At 54.3% G+C, this 18,829-nt stretch overlaps 7 protein-coding genes across 7 annotated transcripts; 3 read left to right on the top strand and 4 right to left on the bottom strand.

The window, feature by feature from the left end:
- Positions 1 to 1,440: 1,440 nt before the first annotated feature.
- Positions 1,441 to 3,069, bottom strand: W97_06346 (uncharacterized protein; the record flags this gene model as incomplete). The annotated part of the gene is made up of 7 exons (XM_007784220.1): positions 1,441 to 2,009; positions 2,072 to 2,313; positions 2,365 to 2,543; positions 2,601 to 2,729; positions 2,780 to 2,871; positions 2,918 to 2,967; positions 3,032 to 3,069. 7 exons carry the CDS (start codon positions 3,067 to 3,069, stop codon positions 1,441 to 1,443), a joined length of 1,299 nt encoding a protein of 432 aa, XP_007782410.1.
- Positions 3,070 to 4,352: 1,283 nt separating this feature from the next.
- W97_06345 (uncharacterized protein) lies at positions 4,353 to 9,494 on the bottom strand (the record flags this gene model as incomplete). The annotated part of the gene is made up of 1 exon (XM_007784219.1): positions 4,353 to 9,494. The coding sequence occupies one exon, from the start codon at positions 9,492 to 9,494 to the stop codon at positions 4,353 to 4,355; it is 5,142 nt and encodes a 1,713-aa protein (XP_007782409.1).
- A 388-nt stretch (positions 9,495 to 9,882) lies between these two features.
- W97_06344 (NADH dehydrogenase (ubiquinone) 1 beta subcomplex 8) lies at positions 9,883 to 10,420 on the top strand (the record flags this gene model as incomplete). Its single annotated transcript, XM_007784218.1, has 2 exons — positions 9,883 to 10,005; positions 10,073 to 10,420. 2 exons carry the CDS (start codon positions 9,883 to 9,885, stop codon positions 10,418 to 10,420), a joined length of 471 nt encoding a protein of 156 aa, XP_007782408.1.
- Positions 10,421 to 10,831: 411 nt separating this feature from the next.
- W97_06343 (NADH-cytochrome b5 reductase 2) lies at positions 10,832 to 12,080 on the bottom strand (the record flags this gene model as incomplete). The annotated part of the gene is made up of 4 exons (XM_007784217.1): positions 10,832 to 11,400; positions 11,457 to 11,534; positions 11,590 to 11,947; positions 12,036 to 12,080. The coding sequence occupies 4 exons, from the start codon at positions 12,078 to 12,080 to the stop codon at positions 10,832 to 10,834; spliced, it is 1,050 nt and encodes a 349-aa protein (XP_007782407.1).
- Positions 12,081 to 12,935: 855 nt separating this feature from the next.
- On the bottom strand, positions 12,936 to 13,373 carry W97_06342 (uncharacterized protein; the record flags this gene model as incomplete). The annotated part of the gene is made up of 1 exon (XM_007784216.1): positions 12,936 to 13,373. One exon carries the CDS (start codon positions 13,371 to 13,373, stop codon positions 12,936 to 12,938), a length of 438 nt encoding a protein of 145 aa, XP_007782406.1.
- A 1,147-nt stretch (positions 13,374 to 14,520) lies between these two features.
- W97_06341 (UDP-N-acetylglucosamine pyrophosphorylase) lies at positions 14,521 to 16,130 on the top strand (the record flags this gene model as incomplete). Its single annotated transcript, XM_007784215.1, has 2 exons — positions 14,521 to 15,264; positions 15,327 to 16,130. The coding sequence occupies 2 exons, from the start codon at positions 14,521 to 14,523 to the stop codon at positions 16,128 to 16,130; spliced, it is 1,548 nt and encodes a 515-aa protein (XP_007782405.1).
- Positions 16,131 to 17,545: 1,415 nt separating this feature from the next.
- Positions 17,546 to 18,421, top strand: W97_06340 (uncharacterized protein; the record flags this gene model as incomplete). The annotated part of the gene is made up of 5 exons (XM_007784214.1): positions 17,546 to 17,639; positions 17,698 to 17,709; positions 17,762 to 17,803; positions 17,860 to 17,981; positions 18,035 to 18,421. The coding sequence occupies 5 exons, from the start codon at positions 17,546 to 17,548 to the stop codon at positions 18,419 to 18,421; spliced, it is 657 nt and encodes a 218-aa protein (XP_007782404.1).
- Between the last annotated feature and the right edge of the window lie 408 nt (positions 18,422 to 18,829).

Below are 18,829 nucleotides of genomic sequence, written 5' to 3'. Positions count from 1 at the left end.
AATCTGGGCTTTTCGGGCCTTTTCCGGCGCTGAACAATTCCGCGTGGGGAAGTCTGCGATGCCGGTCCCATCTAGCCTTCTAGCATGCATAAAACGGTTACCCGTCCATGGCAGACTGAAATGGCATCTCCGGCTGAAACGTGCGTCTCCCCGTGTTTCCGTGGGGATCTGCGTAGGGATGGCTGCAGGCTGCCGAGCGAATATTGGAGTGCCGGAGGTGAGAATGGATCTAAGGTAAATTTACACTCAGATCATACCATCACCTCACAGCAAACTTCATTTCTCAAACCTTACTTGGTGCAGCTAAGGCGCCCTCGACGTAACAACTGCTTCATAGCACCATTGTGGTTGCGGCATCCATTCTTCAATTGCCTCGTCCTATCTCAAGCCCTCGCATGCCACATCGACTCTGTTGGTTTACCTTGCATCCTGTGTTCTCTCGATGGCCAGACTCACAAGATCGGCAACAACTAAAATCAACCCTATTGGTCAAGGGCTAAAAGCCCACCCGTGTGGCTTTGGTGGGTTCCTGGTTCCTGCCCGGGGGATGCTTGTAGAGATCGGGAGATAAGGTTGCAGTAATGGTGTGAGGGATGATAAGAATTATCATTGCTAGGTACTATCTTGCGGTTTGCCGCCCTGCGTGAATCAGGGAATCTCCGTGATCCGACAAGCTTAACCTGCGGCTTGGCCAGCGTTATGACACCTTAACGAGTTAAGATAGGTACCTGTTACTTGCAAGGAAGGCGTTTGTTGAAAAGCAAAAGTGCGAACGCACTGTTGCCTTCGCAGTATCCAATATCTGAGAATCAACAGCGTTCTATATTCAGGTGCATATTCACGCTCTGCCTCGTAAAGGATATGTTGGTTTCCTACTCCCCAGATCTCAGCAAACTTACCATCACACGATAATACCTTCAGGTCTGTAGTGAGAGCGATCCGGACCAGACTCCTTAGCTAACGCATGGGCGAATGATCGCAGTGACGGAATGGTGCAGAGCGGCACGGCTAGAGCCTGCATTAGAAGGGTTTGTCTTCTGAATCCCATCTCTGCTGCTTAAGCAGAATCAGCTCTCGAACGCAGCACGTCCGGCCACTCGTTTCTCGCTCGCCAGCGCTGGCCGTTTCTCATAATGTGTAACCATCTGCTCCGATGGCGGAAATACCTGTGAGACTCGGACGATAAGACTTTAGTGCACGCTCTAGACCAGGAGCTAAAGCTTGTTTCCACTGCGCAAGGGGACTTTGGTGAGGGGGAAGTGTGATGATATCACAGATTAGCAACGCCTCACAGTGAGCGCTTAACCTGTTGTCGAAAACACTAAACCCGTCCTCGAAGCACTAGACTCTGAGTCCATTTCTAAGGAGTTTATTCGGTGCGCACCAACTCGCACTCGATACAAAGCCCCGACCAGAACTTGACGGGATACACCAAAACATCTACGCTTGATCCGCTTCTCTCCCTTGCCGTCTGTTGGCACTGCCATCCTGCTCGCTCGAGCTACTCTGACCACTGGACTGCCCGGTCTCAGTTTCTTCATCCCTCTTCTCCTGAGGGATCCACTCTTCCAGTCCAGGCTCATTGAACAGCTCGCCCTTGAATAACCCCAGCCACGTCGTTATGAGCGCAAGGACAAGCCAAATAACAACGACAGCGACCGTAGTCGTTGCCGCCCATCCTCGCATACCGTCGTTGCGCAAGTCGCGGCTGAGGTATGACCATGCGTTGGCGTACGACGCTATTGGGAAGGTAAGGCCCCACATGCCGATATTGAAGGACTTGGGCTTGCGAGAGATCATCGCTGAGCTAGCTTGGACGAGCCAGAATGTGGCATGCGCGAGGAAGAAGAGGGAGAGGAGAATGCCTAGCCAGTGGATCACTTCGGCGGTGGAGTCCAACGTGCCTTGGGGAAGCGGTGGGGGAGAGGATTGAGTGGGGGCATAGTGCTGTGTCCGGAGATAATTGGCGAGGTAGATGGACAATTGCTGGATGCCGTATGCGCCTTGGCCTGTTATCACGATCCGTATGAGTTCTCTGTCCGCTTTTAACATGAAAATAGCCCAGTCTTACCAAGCGGTGCCAAGGGCAGAAAGCCTGAAGCCAGAAGCTGATTCGGAGGCAGCTTCGAGGAGACCAGGCGCCAGAAGTACACGGCAATAATCAAGTGGATCTGAGTAGTGCCCAGGCTCCAGAGCAGGAACGAGATGATCAGTATAGTAATGCTGCATTTCGTACTGATCGTCCCAAGATACTGGATGATAGTTGAGCCAGTTGCAGCAGTAACCAGCATCGGAACGCACGTCATAAGCCAACTAAAAGGATGTCAGTAGGATGTACAATTTCAGAAGGCACAAGAGGCTCACAGTCCCGCTACATCCGTAATGCTGTGCTGTGGCTGCCCCGAGACCTGCACGATAAGTAGACCTATACTAACCAGTAAGGTTAAGGCTAGAGCTACCCACCACAGGCCAAATGCGACCCACATAGCACTAGGACGGTAGTTATAGTAAGATACTATACCGATGATAATCGTGTCGAGCGCCTAAGAGAGTGTCAGTATACCGCAACAGAGCAACTTTGCGGATAGGAATTAGCATACGATTGGTATGGCTCCAAAATAGGAGGAGCTAGGAAACTCGGTGATGTTTTTATTTATGAGGGTAGGATGCGTTATGTAGCGAACCGCTAGCATCACCGTAAAGAAGCAGAAAAGTAAGATGTCAAGAATCTGAATCTCTATCAGTACATGATCGCTAGTGTTGAAAATGGACGACGAACCCAGAAACAGTACCCCAGGTTCCGCATCCAGTAGGATGCGCCGGTAATAGGATATGGGAAGTTCACGAGCGCTTGCTGGATTGCGCCAGTTCCTACGTGCATCAGTGATCGCTTGTGTCATGGCCAATTAACTCTTACCCATTGCAACCATGAACCAGGCTGGCGTGAAGTTTAGAATCCGTTCTTGCCTAGGCGATGTTACTATAACTATTTAATAAGTTATAGGCATTCACTTCACATGGAGCTGCATACCAGTGCCGTCCTGACAATATAGACGTTGGACCTAACATGTTGAAATATTACTGCGTGAAATAGTACTGCTGTACCGAGCCTAGCGGCTCTAGGAGATTGTTCTAAATTGCCGAATGCTTTGCGCCGGGATATGAACAGCTGAATGTGAAGGGAAGACGGCGATTATAAAGGATACCTAATCCAATTCATCGTCATTGACAGATTGATCCCTGCTTTTGTTCCTTCACGGATTTGATGGAAGGCATGACACAATGTTCCCTGTTGGAAAGCAAAAGTGCGAAAGCATTATTGCCTTCGCATTATCCGATATTTGAGATTCAACATTCCCATTATGAAACCTCGGGAAAACAAGCTTTAGCTTTACGCACCATTGCATGCCGGCTCCCACTGCTTTAAGGGTCACCTTGTATCCTGCATCGAGTTAGATCTAGATCTAACGGCCCGGTTTCATCTGCAAATCTGCATTGATGAGGGCGACGATGACGACAGTTACAGCGATGACGGAGACGATAAAGATGACGTTGGTATACTGACAGTTTGATGAAAGAGTGTTTGAGATTCTCTCAATCGATTCCTGTGTCCCTACCTCCTCCTCCCGTAGGATGTTAGTGTCCGGATCTTGACTATACTCTAAGAAAACCTCGATCAGCGATGCTTTTGTGACATCCAAATGACGCTCGAAAAGACACGGCGCCTGGAAAGCGGTTTTGTCTTTATATAAGGTATCAAGCGAAGCTCCTCGCTGTAGGAGAAGGTGAATCGTAGTAGATTGATTGTGAACGCCATGCGTAAAGAGGGGCCTAGAAAGCTCTTCATCAATGGCAAGATTTAGCATAGGTATGCTCCGTTCTTGCCGAATGACTTGAATTTTGCAGATGTCTGCGAAACACAACTGAAGATTGGCAGCAACTGCGAAAGATGCTCGGTCTGCAATGGTGGTAGGTCCACCGCCATGTGAAAGGCTGGGGTCGATAAAGGACGCCGCATGCACGCCACGTCCGCCAAACCTCCGCTGACATGGAGAGCCGCATCTGGGGGTTAGCCTCTAAGTTTCACGAATCATTGTGTCTCCGCTGCTAACAAGAATGGTACATCATGGAGAGCCTCACGGCACTAGTCACTTTCAACTAAATCGAATGCTTCAATGGTGCTTCATTTTTTGTCCCGCGAGGGCACTAATTTATGGTACATCGGTCCCATCCAATCCCTAAAAGGAGAGAGATACACCAGTTGTAGCGTACAGACCAATGCCCAATCTTCTAAACCCCCATTGACACAAAGTCATACCCTACGCCTCACAATGCACACACCCCTCATCGCCTCACCTCTTCCTATTCCGATCTCTCCCCCTCCGATCCCTCCGCTCCCGCCTGTCCCTCGGCGGCACGAACTTCTCGTCCCTCCTTTCCCACATCAGATGCCTGAGCATGAACTCATCCACGTGCATCCTCTCCTCATCCTCATATCTGACCGTCTCCGCCGCCCTCAGCAACGCGCCACTCTGCCCCGCCGTCTCAACATCCGGTCCGTTCGCCGCCTGTGGCGTCGGGGGCACCGAAGCCTTTGGCGTCGCACTCGGATGACCAGACTCCTGGAAATCCGCCTGGTCGACCTGGACGTCGTGCACTATTTCCTTCTGGGCGACCTTCGCGGCCTCCGTATCCTCCTTGTCCTCAACAGACTCAAGGACCTGCCCAAGGCCCGTAACGTTGCCGAGCACGCGGTCCATGGCCGCCGAGGCCTCTTTGTCTTCCTCCGTCTCGGTGGCAGCGGAGCCGCTGTCGTCGAACGCGTCGCGATAGCTCATGCGGTTGAAGTAGTCGGTCGTGAAGTCGCCTTTCTGGATGATGACGTCGTCGAGGAGGCGTTTTTGATTCGACTTGCGCAGGATGTTGGCTTCGATGGTGTGCTCGGAGACGAAGCGGTAGATGTGGACGTCGCGCGTCTGGCCGATGCGGTGGCAGCGGTCTTGGCATTGCTTGTCCATCGCCGGGTTCCAGTCGAGGTCGTAGAAGATTACGGTGTCGGCGCCTGTGAGATTGATGCCGAGGCCGCCGGAGCGCGAGGATAGGATGAAGGCGAGGATGCGCGGGTCGTTGTTGAAGCGGTCGGTGAGGATTTGGCGCTGTTCGATCTTGGTGGCGCCATCGAGGCGGAGGTAGCGGTGGCCGTGGATGTTTAGGAATTGTTCGAGGATGTCGAGGACCTTGGTCATCTGAGTGAAGATGAGGGCGCGGTGACCGCCGGCTTGTAGTTGGCGGAGGAGGGCGTCGAGGCGCTGGAGCTTCCCACAGTCGTACTGTAGCAGGCGTTTGTCTGGGAAGGCGATAGAGAGGCGCATCCGAGCTTCATGGAACGGGTCGCGGGGGCAGAGCTGTTGAGCCTGGCGGACTATGGAAACTCCAGACGGGGTTAGCGTAAGCGCGGGCATGCCGTCTGCAACGACTGTCGGCGTAATGCACGCAAATTTTTGAACGTAGGGATGCATCATCTGAGACCTCTCCTCCACGCCTAGAATCATTTTCTGGAGTAGCGGGGAATGGTTCAGATACCAGTCCGTCGAATTAGCGGCTCGTCGTGGTGTACGTAAGACCAGACGATCTTGCAGGTCCAGGGCCAGCCGCCTCAGCAAGCCAGTGCCGTAGACTGGCCGCCTCTGGGCTCGCCGGCGAGTCAGGTCGAGGCAGTGCTTCAAATGCTCCAGCTTTGACCGCTCCGCTTTCTGGGCCGCATATGCAAGTATAGAGCCAATAGAGGAGCCATCAAAATCGCTCTCATGGCCGATAGTCCGTACCTGGTGCTCTATTAGATCCTCGAGCGGACGGACAGCAGACAGCTGTGTACTTCGCTTTGCGTCAAGTGCTGATGAGGACTCATTCCGGACTAGCATGAGGTTGAGATGCTCTAGGCTGACCTGCTCGTCAGCTTTCTGCAGCAATCGCTTGCGGACAAAGAACTCCTTGATCTCGTAATCTGCGATAGCAGACCTACGCGTTCCAGTGACTGGCTCTCTCATAGCGAACGAGGTCGTTATCTGTCTCGTCTCGAACAGGTCTGGATGATTGCACACCTTCCGGAGGGACATCAGGCAGTTGATGATTGACATGTAGTTGCCAGATGCTAGGGTCTGCCTGACTTCGGTCCGTCCCATGAACTCGTCGTACAGCTGGCGTTGGCGCTTGGATAGGCGGCAGTATATGACGTGCTCGTATTTGCCTGGCATCTGCTTTTCCACGTCTGCTTTCAGTCTTCGGAGCAAGTACGGCCGCAGGATACTATGTAGTTGATCTACTGTAGCTTGAGCTTCAGCATCCAGCTGTTGCTTTCCCTGCTCGAGGATCTGGTTCGTCGGCCTACTCATTGCAGTCGTGAAGTTGTGCAGGCCGGTGAAACCACCTTGACCGTCATCGCCGGAGGGCATGAGGAAGAACAACAGGGACCACAGCTCGGATAAGTTATTTTGCAGGGGTGTGCCGGTGAGCAGAAGGCGCTTCTGTGTTCTGAAATTGAGGAGCGTCTGCCAACGCTGCGTCTGAAAGTTCTTGATGTTATGAGCCTCATCAAGAATGAGGTACAACCAACCACGCTGCTTGAAGGCCGCCGCATCTTTGAGGATCAGCTGATAGGATGTGATGACTACGTTCCATTTGTCGTCATCCCTCCAGCCACTGCGCTTCCTCCTCCGCTCCTCGATGTCTCCATAGTAAGTGAGCACTTTGAAGCCCGGACAAAACTTCTTAAATTCCATTTCCCAGTTGAGCATGACGCTCGTGGGTACGACAACCAGGTGTGGGCCCCATGCACCATGATCTGCTAGGTGAGCAAGAAGCGCGATGGTCTGTATAGTTTTGCCGAGACCCATCTCATCAGCAAGAATGCCGTTAGTATTACCGGCGTAGAGACCTGCAAGCCAGTCTAGACCATGATGCTGATACTCTCGAAGGGTACCTCGCAGAAGCGATGGGACCTCGGTCTTGACTGATATGGGCGTGTTCACTGTCGTTGGAGGTGTCCTCGTACGGCTCAAGGCTCGACTGTCGGTTTGCTGAAGTGACTCAAGGGGGCCAACGGAACTGGTCCTAGGCGAAAAATGGCTGCTGGCTGCGCCGTCCGTTGATGCAGGCTGCGCCTCGCCATTCTTCCCTACTTCCGGCATCCGTTCTATGCCTGCCGTTTGAGCGCTCGTTGGCCGCCCTTCAAGGTCTTCAGATGCTGGGAGTCCATCAACAACGTCCGGCGCGACTAAAGGAACACCGTGGTTGACTGAAGCCTTCTCCTTATTCTCTGTTGATCCTGTGATATCTCCAGCCTTGAGCTCTTCAACTTTTTTGCTCGAGAAAAATTCCCATAGAGGATTATCTGCGCCGTCTTCATCTTCACTTCTCTCGTCTGCATCTTCATCCTCCGTCCCAACCGTCTGCTCGTCATCGGACTCTGACATGTCTTCATCGGTCGTAGGCTCGTCAGTGTCGTCCATCAAGACCTCGTCGACTTCTTCGAGCTTCACCTGGGATGGATCAATGCCCTGGTATGGATCTTCCGGCGCATCGCCGTCAACTTGGACTTCAGGCTCCTCGCTTTTGCCGTCATTGTCTTGCCCTTGTCTACCTGGAAGATCTAGCATTCCCTCTAAACCAGGTGACTGCGCTTCGACGCCGTCTTCATCACCCGAGTCATCCTCGTCCACTTGATCGTCATTCGCGGGCGCTTTCGGAAGGTCCTGGTACTTTTCCCGCAGTTGCTCCTGAGTAAGGCCAGCATCATCATCCCTTCCAAGCTCCTCCGGTTCATCTTCACTGTTGGACATATTCTCAGGGTCTTCCGATTCTTCAGCTTTAGAACTTCGAGGACTTCCTATGGCCTCACCTACCATTCCTACGTCGTCTTCCAGATCCACGCTCTCATCATACTCATTCTGATCGTCATTTCCAGTGTCGGTCGCTGAGGAATATTCTTCCTCTCCCTCTACGCTCGACACGTCAGACGGACGTCTCAGCCGCTGTCCGAGCAAGGCGGCCGACTTCCCCAGCATCTTATTCATCTCTTCTCTGCCCAGCAACCGCTGCTCTTCCTCGTATCTTGCAAGCTTCAGCTTATCCACCTCCTGCTTGACAAGCTCCCACGACTGCACCAGATCCCGCATCAAACCTTTATATCGCGCCTTTTCTAGCGCCACAGCTGCGGCAGCAATCTCCTCTGCCGTCGGTGCTACCACGTCTTCCGGGATGATCCAGCTCTGGTACTTGCCATGGTATTTTGCATTGGTGATCAATTCCCTGTACCAAGTCGCGCAGTCGATCGCCAGAGTCTTAGCAAGTTTCCTGTGGTTCAAGGACTCCCTCTGTTGCAACTTCTGGAAGTACACCGCATGCTGCGCGATGTGATCCCACGGTCCATACTGCGCAGGAGGCTCGGTTGGAGAGTCGAGCGCGTAGAGCGAGCATCGCTCTGCGGACAGCAAACCTCCAGGCTGGCCTTCTCTAAGTAGTCTTAACCGAATGTCTACCTCCGCGCGCACCCGCTCATCGGTTGTCCGATCCTTCTTGTCATCTTCGTCCAGAGCATCTTCGCTTTCGAACCATTCGCGAAAGGAAGGATATTTACGAGGCGCGGGAATGTGGCCTGGATGCAGAAGCGGGATTGTGGGCGCACGAAGCTTCAATCGCAGACGTGGCGACGGGCCGGTAAAGGTATCCGAAGTGGCCTTGTGTGTGTTTTTTGGCGCCTCGATAGCATCTCCGGCTGAGAGGTCGCTAACCCTGTGTGAACGGCGCTTCTTACGACGGTCCGGTGGCGATGGAGACTGCCGACGCTTGGCCGATACCTTTTCACCAGTCTTTCCATCGGGTCGAGGCGAAGGTGGTGGTTGCGACGCGTCCACGGAGGGCTTTGCCTTTCGGTGCACCTTTGGTGAAGGGATTTTGAACTCAGCTTTTGCCGCAGAGTTTCCATCCGACTGATGGCCCTTTCCCTTGGCCTTCCCCGCCGACGCTGGCTGTGTACCGTTCCGCAGTGACGTGCCCCTCGGACGCGGAGCACCAGGTGTCTCATGAACCACGCCCCTCGTTCGCCGCTTGTTGTCATCCGGCTGTGGCTGTGGCTGCGACTGGGTCTCGGCGGCGGTAGGGTTGTTGCGCGACGAGATTCTCCTGCCACCTACTATGAGCGAGGTCGGTCCCTCGACTGCGAACTTCTTCCACGGCGGCGAGGTGGGTCGCGATGGCGAAGGGCGCAGTTCCTTAAGGGGATCGTTGAGTCGGCGCTTCTTGCTCGGCCGCGCAGGAATGCTGTCATCTTCGAGCGTGCTTTCGTCATTCTGAAGGGAGGAGTTGATGCCGTTTGTATATACAGACGCGGCGTTGAGTGCTGCTGTCGCTTCGTTGACCGAGTTCGTGTGTTCTGCCTGCGCGTCCGTGGTTGTGTCGATGTGTTTGACGTGGGCGGCGCGCTCTCCGTTTTGCATTCTCAGCAAGGGACAATCAGCGCCGCCTAGATTGGACTGACCCCCAGCCGGCGCATCAAGCAAACGTATATTATCGCAAATATAGTATCAAATAGAAGCCAGCAATCGTACGAAAGCAATGCCGTTGTCGAAAATCGAGTAGCACGCTTTGCGCGGGCGTGAGGAGTGGATTTGGTCGGGTTCGTCTGGTTTGTATGGGGATGTTCAGAAACGGAACCGACAGCGTAAAGGACAAGTCGCTAGCGCGCCTTGGCGTGTCTCCGTGCTCCACCTTCACCTTGACCTCATCTACCCTTCGAGGGCAGCCGTACGGCAGGTAGCCCTCTACACCTTCAAGGTACACCCAATGCGAATATATTCACTAGCACCAGTGCTGATAGTCCTCCAGATGCTGTCCCGCCGAATCGCAGCGGCGCGCCCGCTCACTCGCGCCCTCCAGCCCGCAGTATCACGCACCACCCTCACCCAGATCCGACACATTACCCAAGCCGACATCGAAGACCCAGGCATGGTGCGCACTCCCGCCTCCCTCGCATCACCACCCCAAGCTCCACCACCCAACTGACCACCCCCTACAGAACGGCGGCTACATCAACCCGCCCGCCGAGAAGCGCCAATTCCGCGACCCCTACGCCGACTGGTGGGACAAGCAAGAGCGGCGCAACTACGGCGAGCCCGTGCACGAGGACAACGACATCCTGGGCATGTTCTCGACAGAGCAGGACCGCCACTTCACGCCCGGCTGGGGCGCCGTGCTGCTCGGCACATTTGTTGCGAGCGTGCTCGGACTGTGCGCTATCGTGCTGCCGTATTATCCTGATAAGCCGGCTGTGCCGAGGGCGTTTCCGGGGGGGCTGGACAGGGAGCTCGGGGGCGGGAATGCGCTGTTGGTAAGTGTCTTTCTTGGTGGTGAGGGGAAAGAATGATGGGGATGCTGATGGTGGACTAGGCACGTAAGGATGGGGCTGAGGAGGAGCGGGAGGGACAGAGGTAGTAAGCGGGTGCAACAGTGTAGATACTTGTGGTGAATTGGAGTTTTTGATTGAGACTTGAATTCCATGAGGTCAGTCATTACGCAACATCAAGAACGCAATCGATGCACGTGATGAGGATGGTCTCCGAAGCATAAAATGACTGCGTTGGGCGGTCGGTATTCCTGAAGAATTGATCTATGGTACGCAGATCTCAAACGACGCTGCTCTATCACTGTACAGGAACCCCTATTCTACGAATGGTCTATCGGGGGATGGGGCAGATGCTGCTTCTAGGACTCTAACTCCAGGATCTGCACAACATCCTTCGACGCCAAAAGTTCGCAGCTACCAGGTTTCAACACACTAGAACTTGTACACCTGGTCCTTGCTGTACCCAAGATCCTTCAGATGTCCCTCCAGCTCTCCCTGGTCCTGGGGGCTCTTCTTCGTGCCGCTAACAGCCTTGTACAAACCCGGCGGCCCGCACACGAAAACCTTGACGTTCTTCTCCTTCGGCTCCGGCAGCACCGTCTTCAGTAACTCTTTGGTAATGAAGCCCTTCCCCTGCTGCCAGTCCTCTGGCGGCTTATCCAGCGTATAGAACGCGCGGAAGCGCTGTGGATACGTGTTCTCGAGCTCGTCCCACTCGCGCTTCAGCAGAACGTCTTCTTCTGCGATGTTGCCGAAGACGAGCGTCACTTTTGTCTTGTCCTCGGGGTTCTTGAAGATCGCGCGCGCGAGCTGGTACATCGGCGTGATACCCGTCCCGCCGGCAACCAACGCGATGTGGTCGTGCTTGTTGGGTTCCCAAGGGTATTTGGGGATCGGCCCCTTGAAGTCGAGCCGCTGGCCCGGGTTCATGCTGTGCAGGTGCTCGGACATGGGGCCGTCGGGGTAGCGCTTGATTACAAAGTCCATGTAGTTCTTGGTGTCTGATATGGATTAGTACCGACGTGTTCGTGGAGGTGGAGGGGTGAGTCCTGCTGACCTTCGTCGCTGACGGGCGTGTATGGCCGAATTGCAGGCTTTTCCATCTCAGGGCCCTTGTACTTAGCAATGACGGCCGCTGCGTTTCCCATCAGCATGTGCCCCCCGCCCAGCTTTGACACAGGCACACTCACACGCGACGTGCAACCCAGAAACACTATCCTCCTCCGGCAGCTTAAACCGGAATCTCTTCGTATTATGATTAATATCCTCCACGCTCTCCAGCTTCAACGAGATGAACCCCTGGTCTCCGCCCTTGAACGCCATCATTGGCTTTTCCGCCTTCGCCGGTATATTCTCCTCCTCCCTCCGCGACGATGGCGAGCCCTGCGCCGCGGACTGGTCGCCTAGGCGCTCCTTGTTGCGCGGAGCCACGTCGCCCATGTTCATGTAGTAGTAGGCGCCTGCACCCGCGGCGGCGGCGATACCGCCGAAGAGCGCGGCACTGCGGTTGCTGCTTTGGGGAGGCTCGGTCGCGTAGCGGCGGACATGCTGAGGGAGATGATCGGTGGTTAGCTGGGCGTTGCTGGGTGTTGCTGGAGGCACAACTGATGTTTAGGATGGAGGGTACGAGGCTTACGTTCTTCAGCACGTGGGCTGGCCGGAAAACCTGTCGGGCGAACATCTTGGAGCTCTATCTATTCAGAAACAAGAGCAATTGAGCTGGTGGAAGGGAACTCAAGGGCTTTCGGAAGCGGCAAAGACCCCTCGAGGCAGAGAGAGGTCGGAAAGCACCGATCGAAGCTCGGATGATGACGTCCGATTCCGAAACCCGCACCGCAGTTCGAACTCTCCACCGCTCGGCATCATCATTTCAGCACGCGAGCGGACAATAGATTTGCACGCAGTTGGAGCAGACCGACTTAGTCATCTCTGACGACACACACGCAGTTTCCGCGACTCAGTTGCAAGCTATCACAATGTTACTCTACCGAGAGGGGAGCTGTAGTATCAAGCTAAAACGAAATAAGTCAATCCACTTATCCGAAAGTTTCGTTAAACGCTTCCTTTGAGCGCAGCCCAGTATAAATCCTCGCCGTGATTAGATCTTCGATGCTGCCTTCAAAACGGCATCATGGTTGTGCTCAAGACCAGCCCCTATAGCACGGTCCAGGATAGTAACGAAAGCATGTCTCTCTCTCATGTCTTCATCTTCACCTTCATTTCCCTTCGCATCGAGCTCGCTCCAATCCTTCTCTAGAAGAGCCTGCAGCTGCCAACATTCAACCGGAAGCCCGAGGCGCTGCACCGCCTCTTTTGTTCGTTCATCCATGAATGGGTGTTCGTAGTGTTCCATCCAAAGCCGCTGGATCCGTCGAAAGAATATTGAAAGGACTGACGTCCCTATACGATACCAGAGCAAGTGGCGCTCTGCGCCCACGTCGTATCCAGCTTCTCTTCGTACTGCTTCTAAAGTAATACCGTCCGGGTCATCATCTTTGGCGAATTTGTCCAGTACGATGCCAGCAACCCTGCCAAATCATTTGGCGGTCTTGTTGTAGTGTTCATTTGGCGCATTCGAAACTGCCTGCTGCCAGTTTTCACTCCCAGCATCGTGCACGGCTTTTGCGGGGGTGAATTCGTGTGGTTCGTTGAAGATCGTGCGGATCCTTTTCAAACCGCATTCATGGGGGCTCGACCCGGTGAGCACGACGGCGCACATGAGTTCTTTGAAAGAATTTAGTTTGCTCGAATAGTAGATCCGAAACTCATCGCCATGAGTCTGGATATCTTTTGTCTCGTCTTCTGGACGGCAGGGATTGAGTGCGGCGGGCGAGAGTAAGAGTTGAATCACCTGCACGGCTGATGGTTTCGACTCTGGAGGCCTTCCTTGGTACGCTTCGTTGGGGGGTGCTGCTGTATCTGCCGCTCTTTTACGTTTGGTGGTTGAGCTTGGAGGTAGCAGCGGGATTGGCATCTTCAGTCCCGAATTGTTCCATTAACGGATCCTCTGCGGTGGCTGAAGCGGGGGCTTTGATTCCATTAATCTCGTAAGCTTCCGTGAGGAGAATTCTGCCTCTAGACGTCTTTGCCAGCTGCAAGCTTTTTGTGAGTGACCTGCGTGTGGCGGTATCAGGCTCGTCCCAAGGAAAATCCATGTCCCCTCTGTATCTACCTAAGCAACATCAGGCGTTTGCGGCCTTGGTGGAGATTCTTCCTCCATAACTTGACCTGCGCTGGTCGCTGCTTCATCTTCGTTCTTCACTCCGACCTCGAGCGACTCGTTCGAAGCCATCTTGACAAGGCGTGCAAAGCGGTTGGCAGGCATCCGTGGGTTGGAGTCTCACTGTAGCCGATCCAACAGGCTCAAGAAATTCAGGTCAACGTAGCTTCAGCTTCACGGTGGTGTTCTTACATTGCCATCCGGCTTGCACAACAAACTTCTTATGGGTGCCTAAAAGCGGCATTCCAACGGGACGTACGACCTACCTTATATGCTCTGTACACCGCATTCGCAAAGGTGATCTTCCTGTTTCACAGGCGTGAACCCTTTCAAATGGAAGCAGTAACCGCACTCTTATATCAATAACTCTTAACTAAGTAGCGCGATACACTGCGAAGGGGTGGTAGGGGAGATAGGTCCTGTATTCTTCATAGACATCGAGCTTACTGAAGCAGTGTCAGTGAGCGTAATTGTGTGTTTTTAATATTGCTGGACTAGTTGAACCCAGGGCGTCCTTTCTTGATGCAACGGAGTGTGAATGGGAATGGCTAGAGAAGCCGAAACCCGTGTTGACCGCCTCGTTCTACCATGCATCCTGTCCCCTAATCAGCGAGAAGGTCATGTCCAGGCTTCTCCAACTTGCTTGCGCTTTATTCCAGCCTGCGAAAAACGAAAACAATACTGAATCCGGGAGTAGCTTAATCCTGATCTCCAAGCAGGTCACGTGCCAGCTGAATCCTGAGGCTGAAGGCTCTATCTTTGGCGATGATGCGGCTGCATGCAGGGTCCAAAACAAAAGCTCCCTTTCAACTATTTCTGACGCTCTTCAGACCTGGCTTCCTTATTGTTCCTCCTAACTCCCAGTCAAACCGTAGACAATTCCAATCAATTGAATCTCACCATGGCCGCCGCAATTAAAGACACCGTCAACAGCATGCTCGAGAGCCTCAACCTCACCAGCCCCGAGCCGAAAGGCGCCCCGCCAAAGGAGCCCAGCGCAGAAGAAGTCCAAGAGCTCCGCTCAAAGTACGAAAAGGCCGGACAGGAGCAAGTTTTCACCTTCTACGACTCCCTCAGCGTAGCAGAGAAAGCCTCTCTCTTTGGCCAACTCTCCGCCATCGACCCGGACCACATCAACAAGATCACCGACCGGGCCCTCAACCCCCCGAAATCCGAGCAAAAAGACGATTCTCCGACCCTCGAGCCTCTTCCCGAGTCCGCTACGTCCTCAGTCCTCGACTCCAAGCCCGAAGACCTCACGGCATGGTACGAGTCCGGCCTGGACCTGATTGCAGAGAACCAGGTCGCCGTGGTGCTGATGGCTGGTGGGCAGGGGACACGCCTCGGCAGTTCAGCGCCTAAGGGCTGCTTTGACATTGGGCTGCCGAGCCACAAGTCGCTGTTCCAGCTGCAGGCGGAGCGGATCAGGAAGGTGCAGCAGCTGGCGCAGAAGAAGCATGGGAAGGAGGCCGTCGTCGTGCCGTGGTATGTCATGACCAGCGGACCGACGAGAGCGTCGACGGAGAAGTTCTTTGCGGAGCATGACTGTTTTGGGCTGAAGAAGGAGAATGTGGGGATTTTTGAGCAGGGTGTGCTGCCGTGCATTTCGAACGATGGGAAGATATTGCTGGAGAGTACGTCAAAGGTAAGCATTTCTTAATAGACAGGACTATACTGTGATACAGCCATCTAACACGGAACTTGTAGGTTGCTGTGGCCCCAGACGGCAATGGCGGCTTATACCAAGCACTCATCAGTGCCGGTGTCGTAGCCGACATGCGCAAGCGCGGCATCAAGCACATCCACGCGTACTGCGTCGACAACTGCCTCGTCAAGGTAGCTGATCCGACGTTCATCGGCTTCTCCGCGTCCAAAGACGTGGATATCGCGACCAAGGTCGTCCGCAAGCGCAATGCGAAGGAGTCCGTCGGCCTTATCATACAAAAGAACGGCAAACCTGATGTGGTTGAATATTCCGAGATTGACGCGGAGACCGCGGAGGCCAAAGACCCCAAGAACCACGACCTGCTTAAGTTCCGCGCCGCAAATATCGTCAATCACTACTACTCCTACCGCTTTCTCGAGAGCATCCCTGAATGGGCACACCGCCTGCCGCACCACATGGCGCGCAAGAAGATCCCGTCTGTGGACATCGAGACGGGCAAGACGGTCAAGCCCGAAAAGCCGAACGGGATCAAACTCGAACAGTTTGTGTTTGACTGCTTCCCGTTCCTATCGATGGACAAATTCGCTTGCATGGAAGTGAAGCGCGAAGACGAGTTCTCGCCACTGAAGAACGCAAAAGGCACGGGAGAAGATGACCCGGACACCAGCAGGCGGGACATTATGGATCAGGGGAGGCAGTGGGTGCAGGATGCAGGAGGCGTGGTCACAGGCGAGAGCGATGATACTGGGATCGAAGTCTCTCCGTTGATCAGCTACGGCGGTGAGGGTCTCGACTTCTTGAAGGGGCGGACGATCAGGGCTCCCGCGGTGATCGAGAAGGAGTAACGAGATACGAAGGGACTTGAACAACGATTACGAATTCAACCGAATATAGACCTTTGCAAAGAGCGTGCATGTCTTCAGATTTCTGTCGGAATAATTAGTTTTGTGGTAGCGTCTCCCCTGTCAGTGTCTAATATCGGAGGCATGCGAATACACGCCCGCGGGCACATTCAGATATGCGCGGTCTTGACCAACTTGGAAAGGCTGTCCCCTGATTGCAAATAGTATCCCAACAGCCTCCTGAGACGGCCAGCAGAAGTGCGTCTGTTCCCATGCAGCTACGGAAACGGTGTCATGTACCGTGTTTCCACAGCCGGTGGTTAGTGTTCGTTATCACAGGGTAGGCACGCTGCCGGTACGCGATCTGATAGGCTCCAGAACTGCGTTGTCAAGATTCTAGCCAATGGAAGGGCTCTGATACCGAACAAAACGCATGACAAGCTACCTGCAGATGGGCAGGGTATCCATCGGATGTGGAAACATGCTGTAGATGCTTCTCGCGCGTAAATGCACATGGAACGCAGTGGCGATCCGAGCGGGTTTGGCGGGAAACGTTCGGATGGGAAAGACGCGACAGCTCGGGAAGTGGAGGTTTCACACCTGGGCAACGCAGCCGCTCGGCGCGGCCCTAGAGCCCCCCAGCCCTGAAGCCTTCCAAGCTGGAGGTTCTGGCGACCGCGTGGTGCCTGAAACCCCGGCTGCATGAGGCCCCGGCCACTGCATGAGCCTTTTTCCACATGGAAGAGTTCTGGAAAGCTGCCACTTCGAGAACGTGGCAAGAGAGGGAACCGGCCGCCAATTACTAAGCTCCTTTCTCCGAGCTTCAATCAATCACAGGCCCGCATGAGCACAGGGATTGCCCTGCTTAGCGTGCATGACAGGGACGTGAAGGGGATGTCAAGCTGACCGAGGTCTGGATTCCGATAGCCCAGTGCAGGTATGCCGGGTGGTCCTTGCAGACCGAACGCCTTCGCCCTCGAAGCCGGGACAACTAGAATTCTTCCCGCCCTGCAGCAACCTTCTCTTGCATATAACCACCACGATCGCCAGAGCTGCTGAGAGCGTTGTGAAGTTGTGCAGTTGAGGGAAGGAGATCCAGAGCGTGAGTCCTCCAGCGCTTCGCGACAGCACCTTAGCAGTCTGCGCGCCGCCTCATTCGAGAAGTTTTTTTCGCTGACTGCGACAGGTGAAACCACTTGAAGGTACTTAGGTACATCACTCTCTCTTTCAGCAAACCTTGCTCTAGAAATCGTAAGTTTGTCCGTCTTGGTCCCAGATCTCCACCGCGTCACTGCGACCGTGTTCTGGGTTTGAAGCTCTTTGCGACATTGGCTTTCGGCTTCGCGCCGGGAAATCGCATGCACGGGATCCAAGTATCTAACAGCGGGACTCCACAGATTCAGGAAGGAGAGAGCAGGATGTCTTCTCTATCGCGTCGCGCGTGCTACAAGTGCGGAAACGTAGGGCACTACGCCGAGGTGTGCTCATCGTCTGAGCGGCTTTGCTACAACTGTAAGCCATCTCGAAAGCCCAGATTCGTCTAGATCGTCAAAGCTAACTGCGATGACAGGCAAGCAACCAGGTATGCGCCGAGAGCTGCAAGGTACCCAGATTTCACAACTAATGCCAACCAGGCCATGAGTCCAACGGTTGCCCGCATCCACGCACCACCGAAAGTAAGACAGAAATCACATGTCAACATCAAGTAATTAGATACTGACCGATGTTCCAGCCAAGCAATGCTACCATTGTCAGGGACTGGGCCATGTCCAGGCCGACTGCCCGACGCTGCGACTTAGCGGTGCTGGTACCAGCGGCCGATGCTACTCTTGCGGCCAGCCAGGTCACCTTGCAGTAAGCCATTGTTTGACCTCTCCTAAGATCGTTCACGACTAACATATCTCTAGCGAGCATGCCCCAACCCTGGCGCTGCTGGCGCTGGACGCGTTCCCGGTCCTCCACGAGGCGGGTACGCCGGCGGCTTCCGCGGTGGCTACGCTGGAGCTCGTCCGGCTACCTGCTACAAGTGTGGCGGTCCCAACCACTATGCCCGTGACTGCCAAGCGCAGGCGATGAAGTGCTATGCTTGCGGCAAGCTCGGACATATCTCGAGGGACTGCACTGCTCCTAACGGAGGCCCTCTCAACACCGCTGGCAAGACCTGTTACCGTTGCGGCGAGGCTGGACACATTTCCCGGGAATGCCCGCAGGCTGAGGTCAACGGCGATGTTGGTGCCCCTTCCGCGCCAGCCATTCCTGTTCAGCCAGCTGCGCCTACAACCGCTGTCGCATAAACCTGGAACACGCTTCTTACACCCTCTCTGGAGTTTTTCGGCTTCTCGACAGTTCCTGCAGCAATCTCCCTTCTCGACTTGGATAGTGCGATTCTCCTTCGTTATTTCCACACTCACTTAGAATCACGATCTCGTCACATCGCCCAAAGTTGCCACTCATCCTTCTCTGGCACTGGCTTCGTAACGTTCTACGACCTTGTCAAAAATTTCACGAAATCCCGATACCCCATTATTTGCGTCCCAAAATTACACACCTCATACCGATCGATTGGCGCTAAGTGTTGGTTCGCGTCTGTCCCTGGTTGGCTTCAGGACAGACTCGAACGAGAGGCCGGAAGATGAAGTAGGCGGAGGCTCGGAAGAGAAAGGAAGGGCAGACAGACGGGAAATAGGAGGTAGAGAAGCAGT

This window comes from Coniosporium apollinis, assembly GCF_000281105.1.
Source record: "Coniosporium apollinis CBS 100218 chromosome Unknown supercont1.32, whole genome shotgun sequence".
In the NCBI taxonomy this organism is placed as follows: domain Eukaryota; kingdom Fungi; phylum Ascomycota; class Dothideomycetes; genus Coniosporium; species Coniosporium apollinis.
Note: the sequence above shows the minus strand (reverse complement) of the source record. Positions and strands in the feature narration are given on the sequence as shown.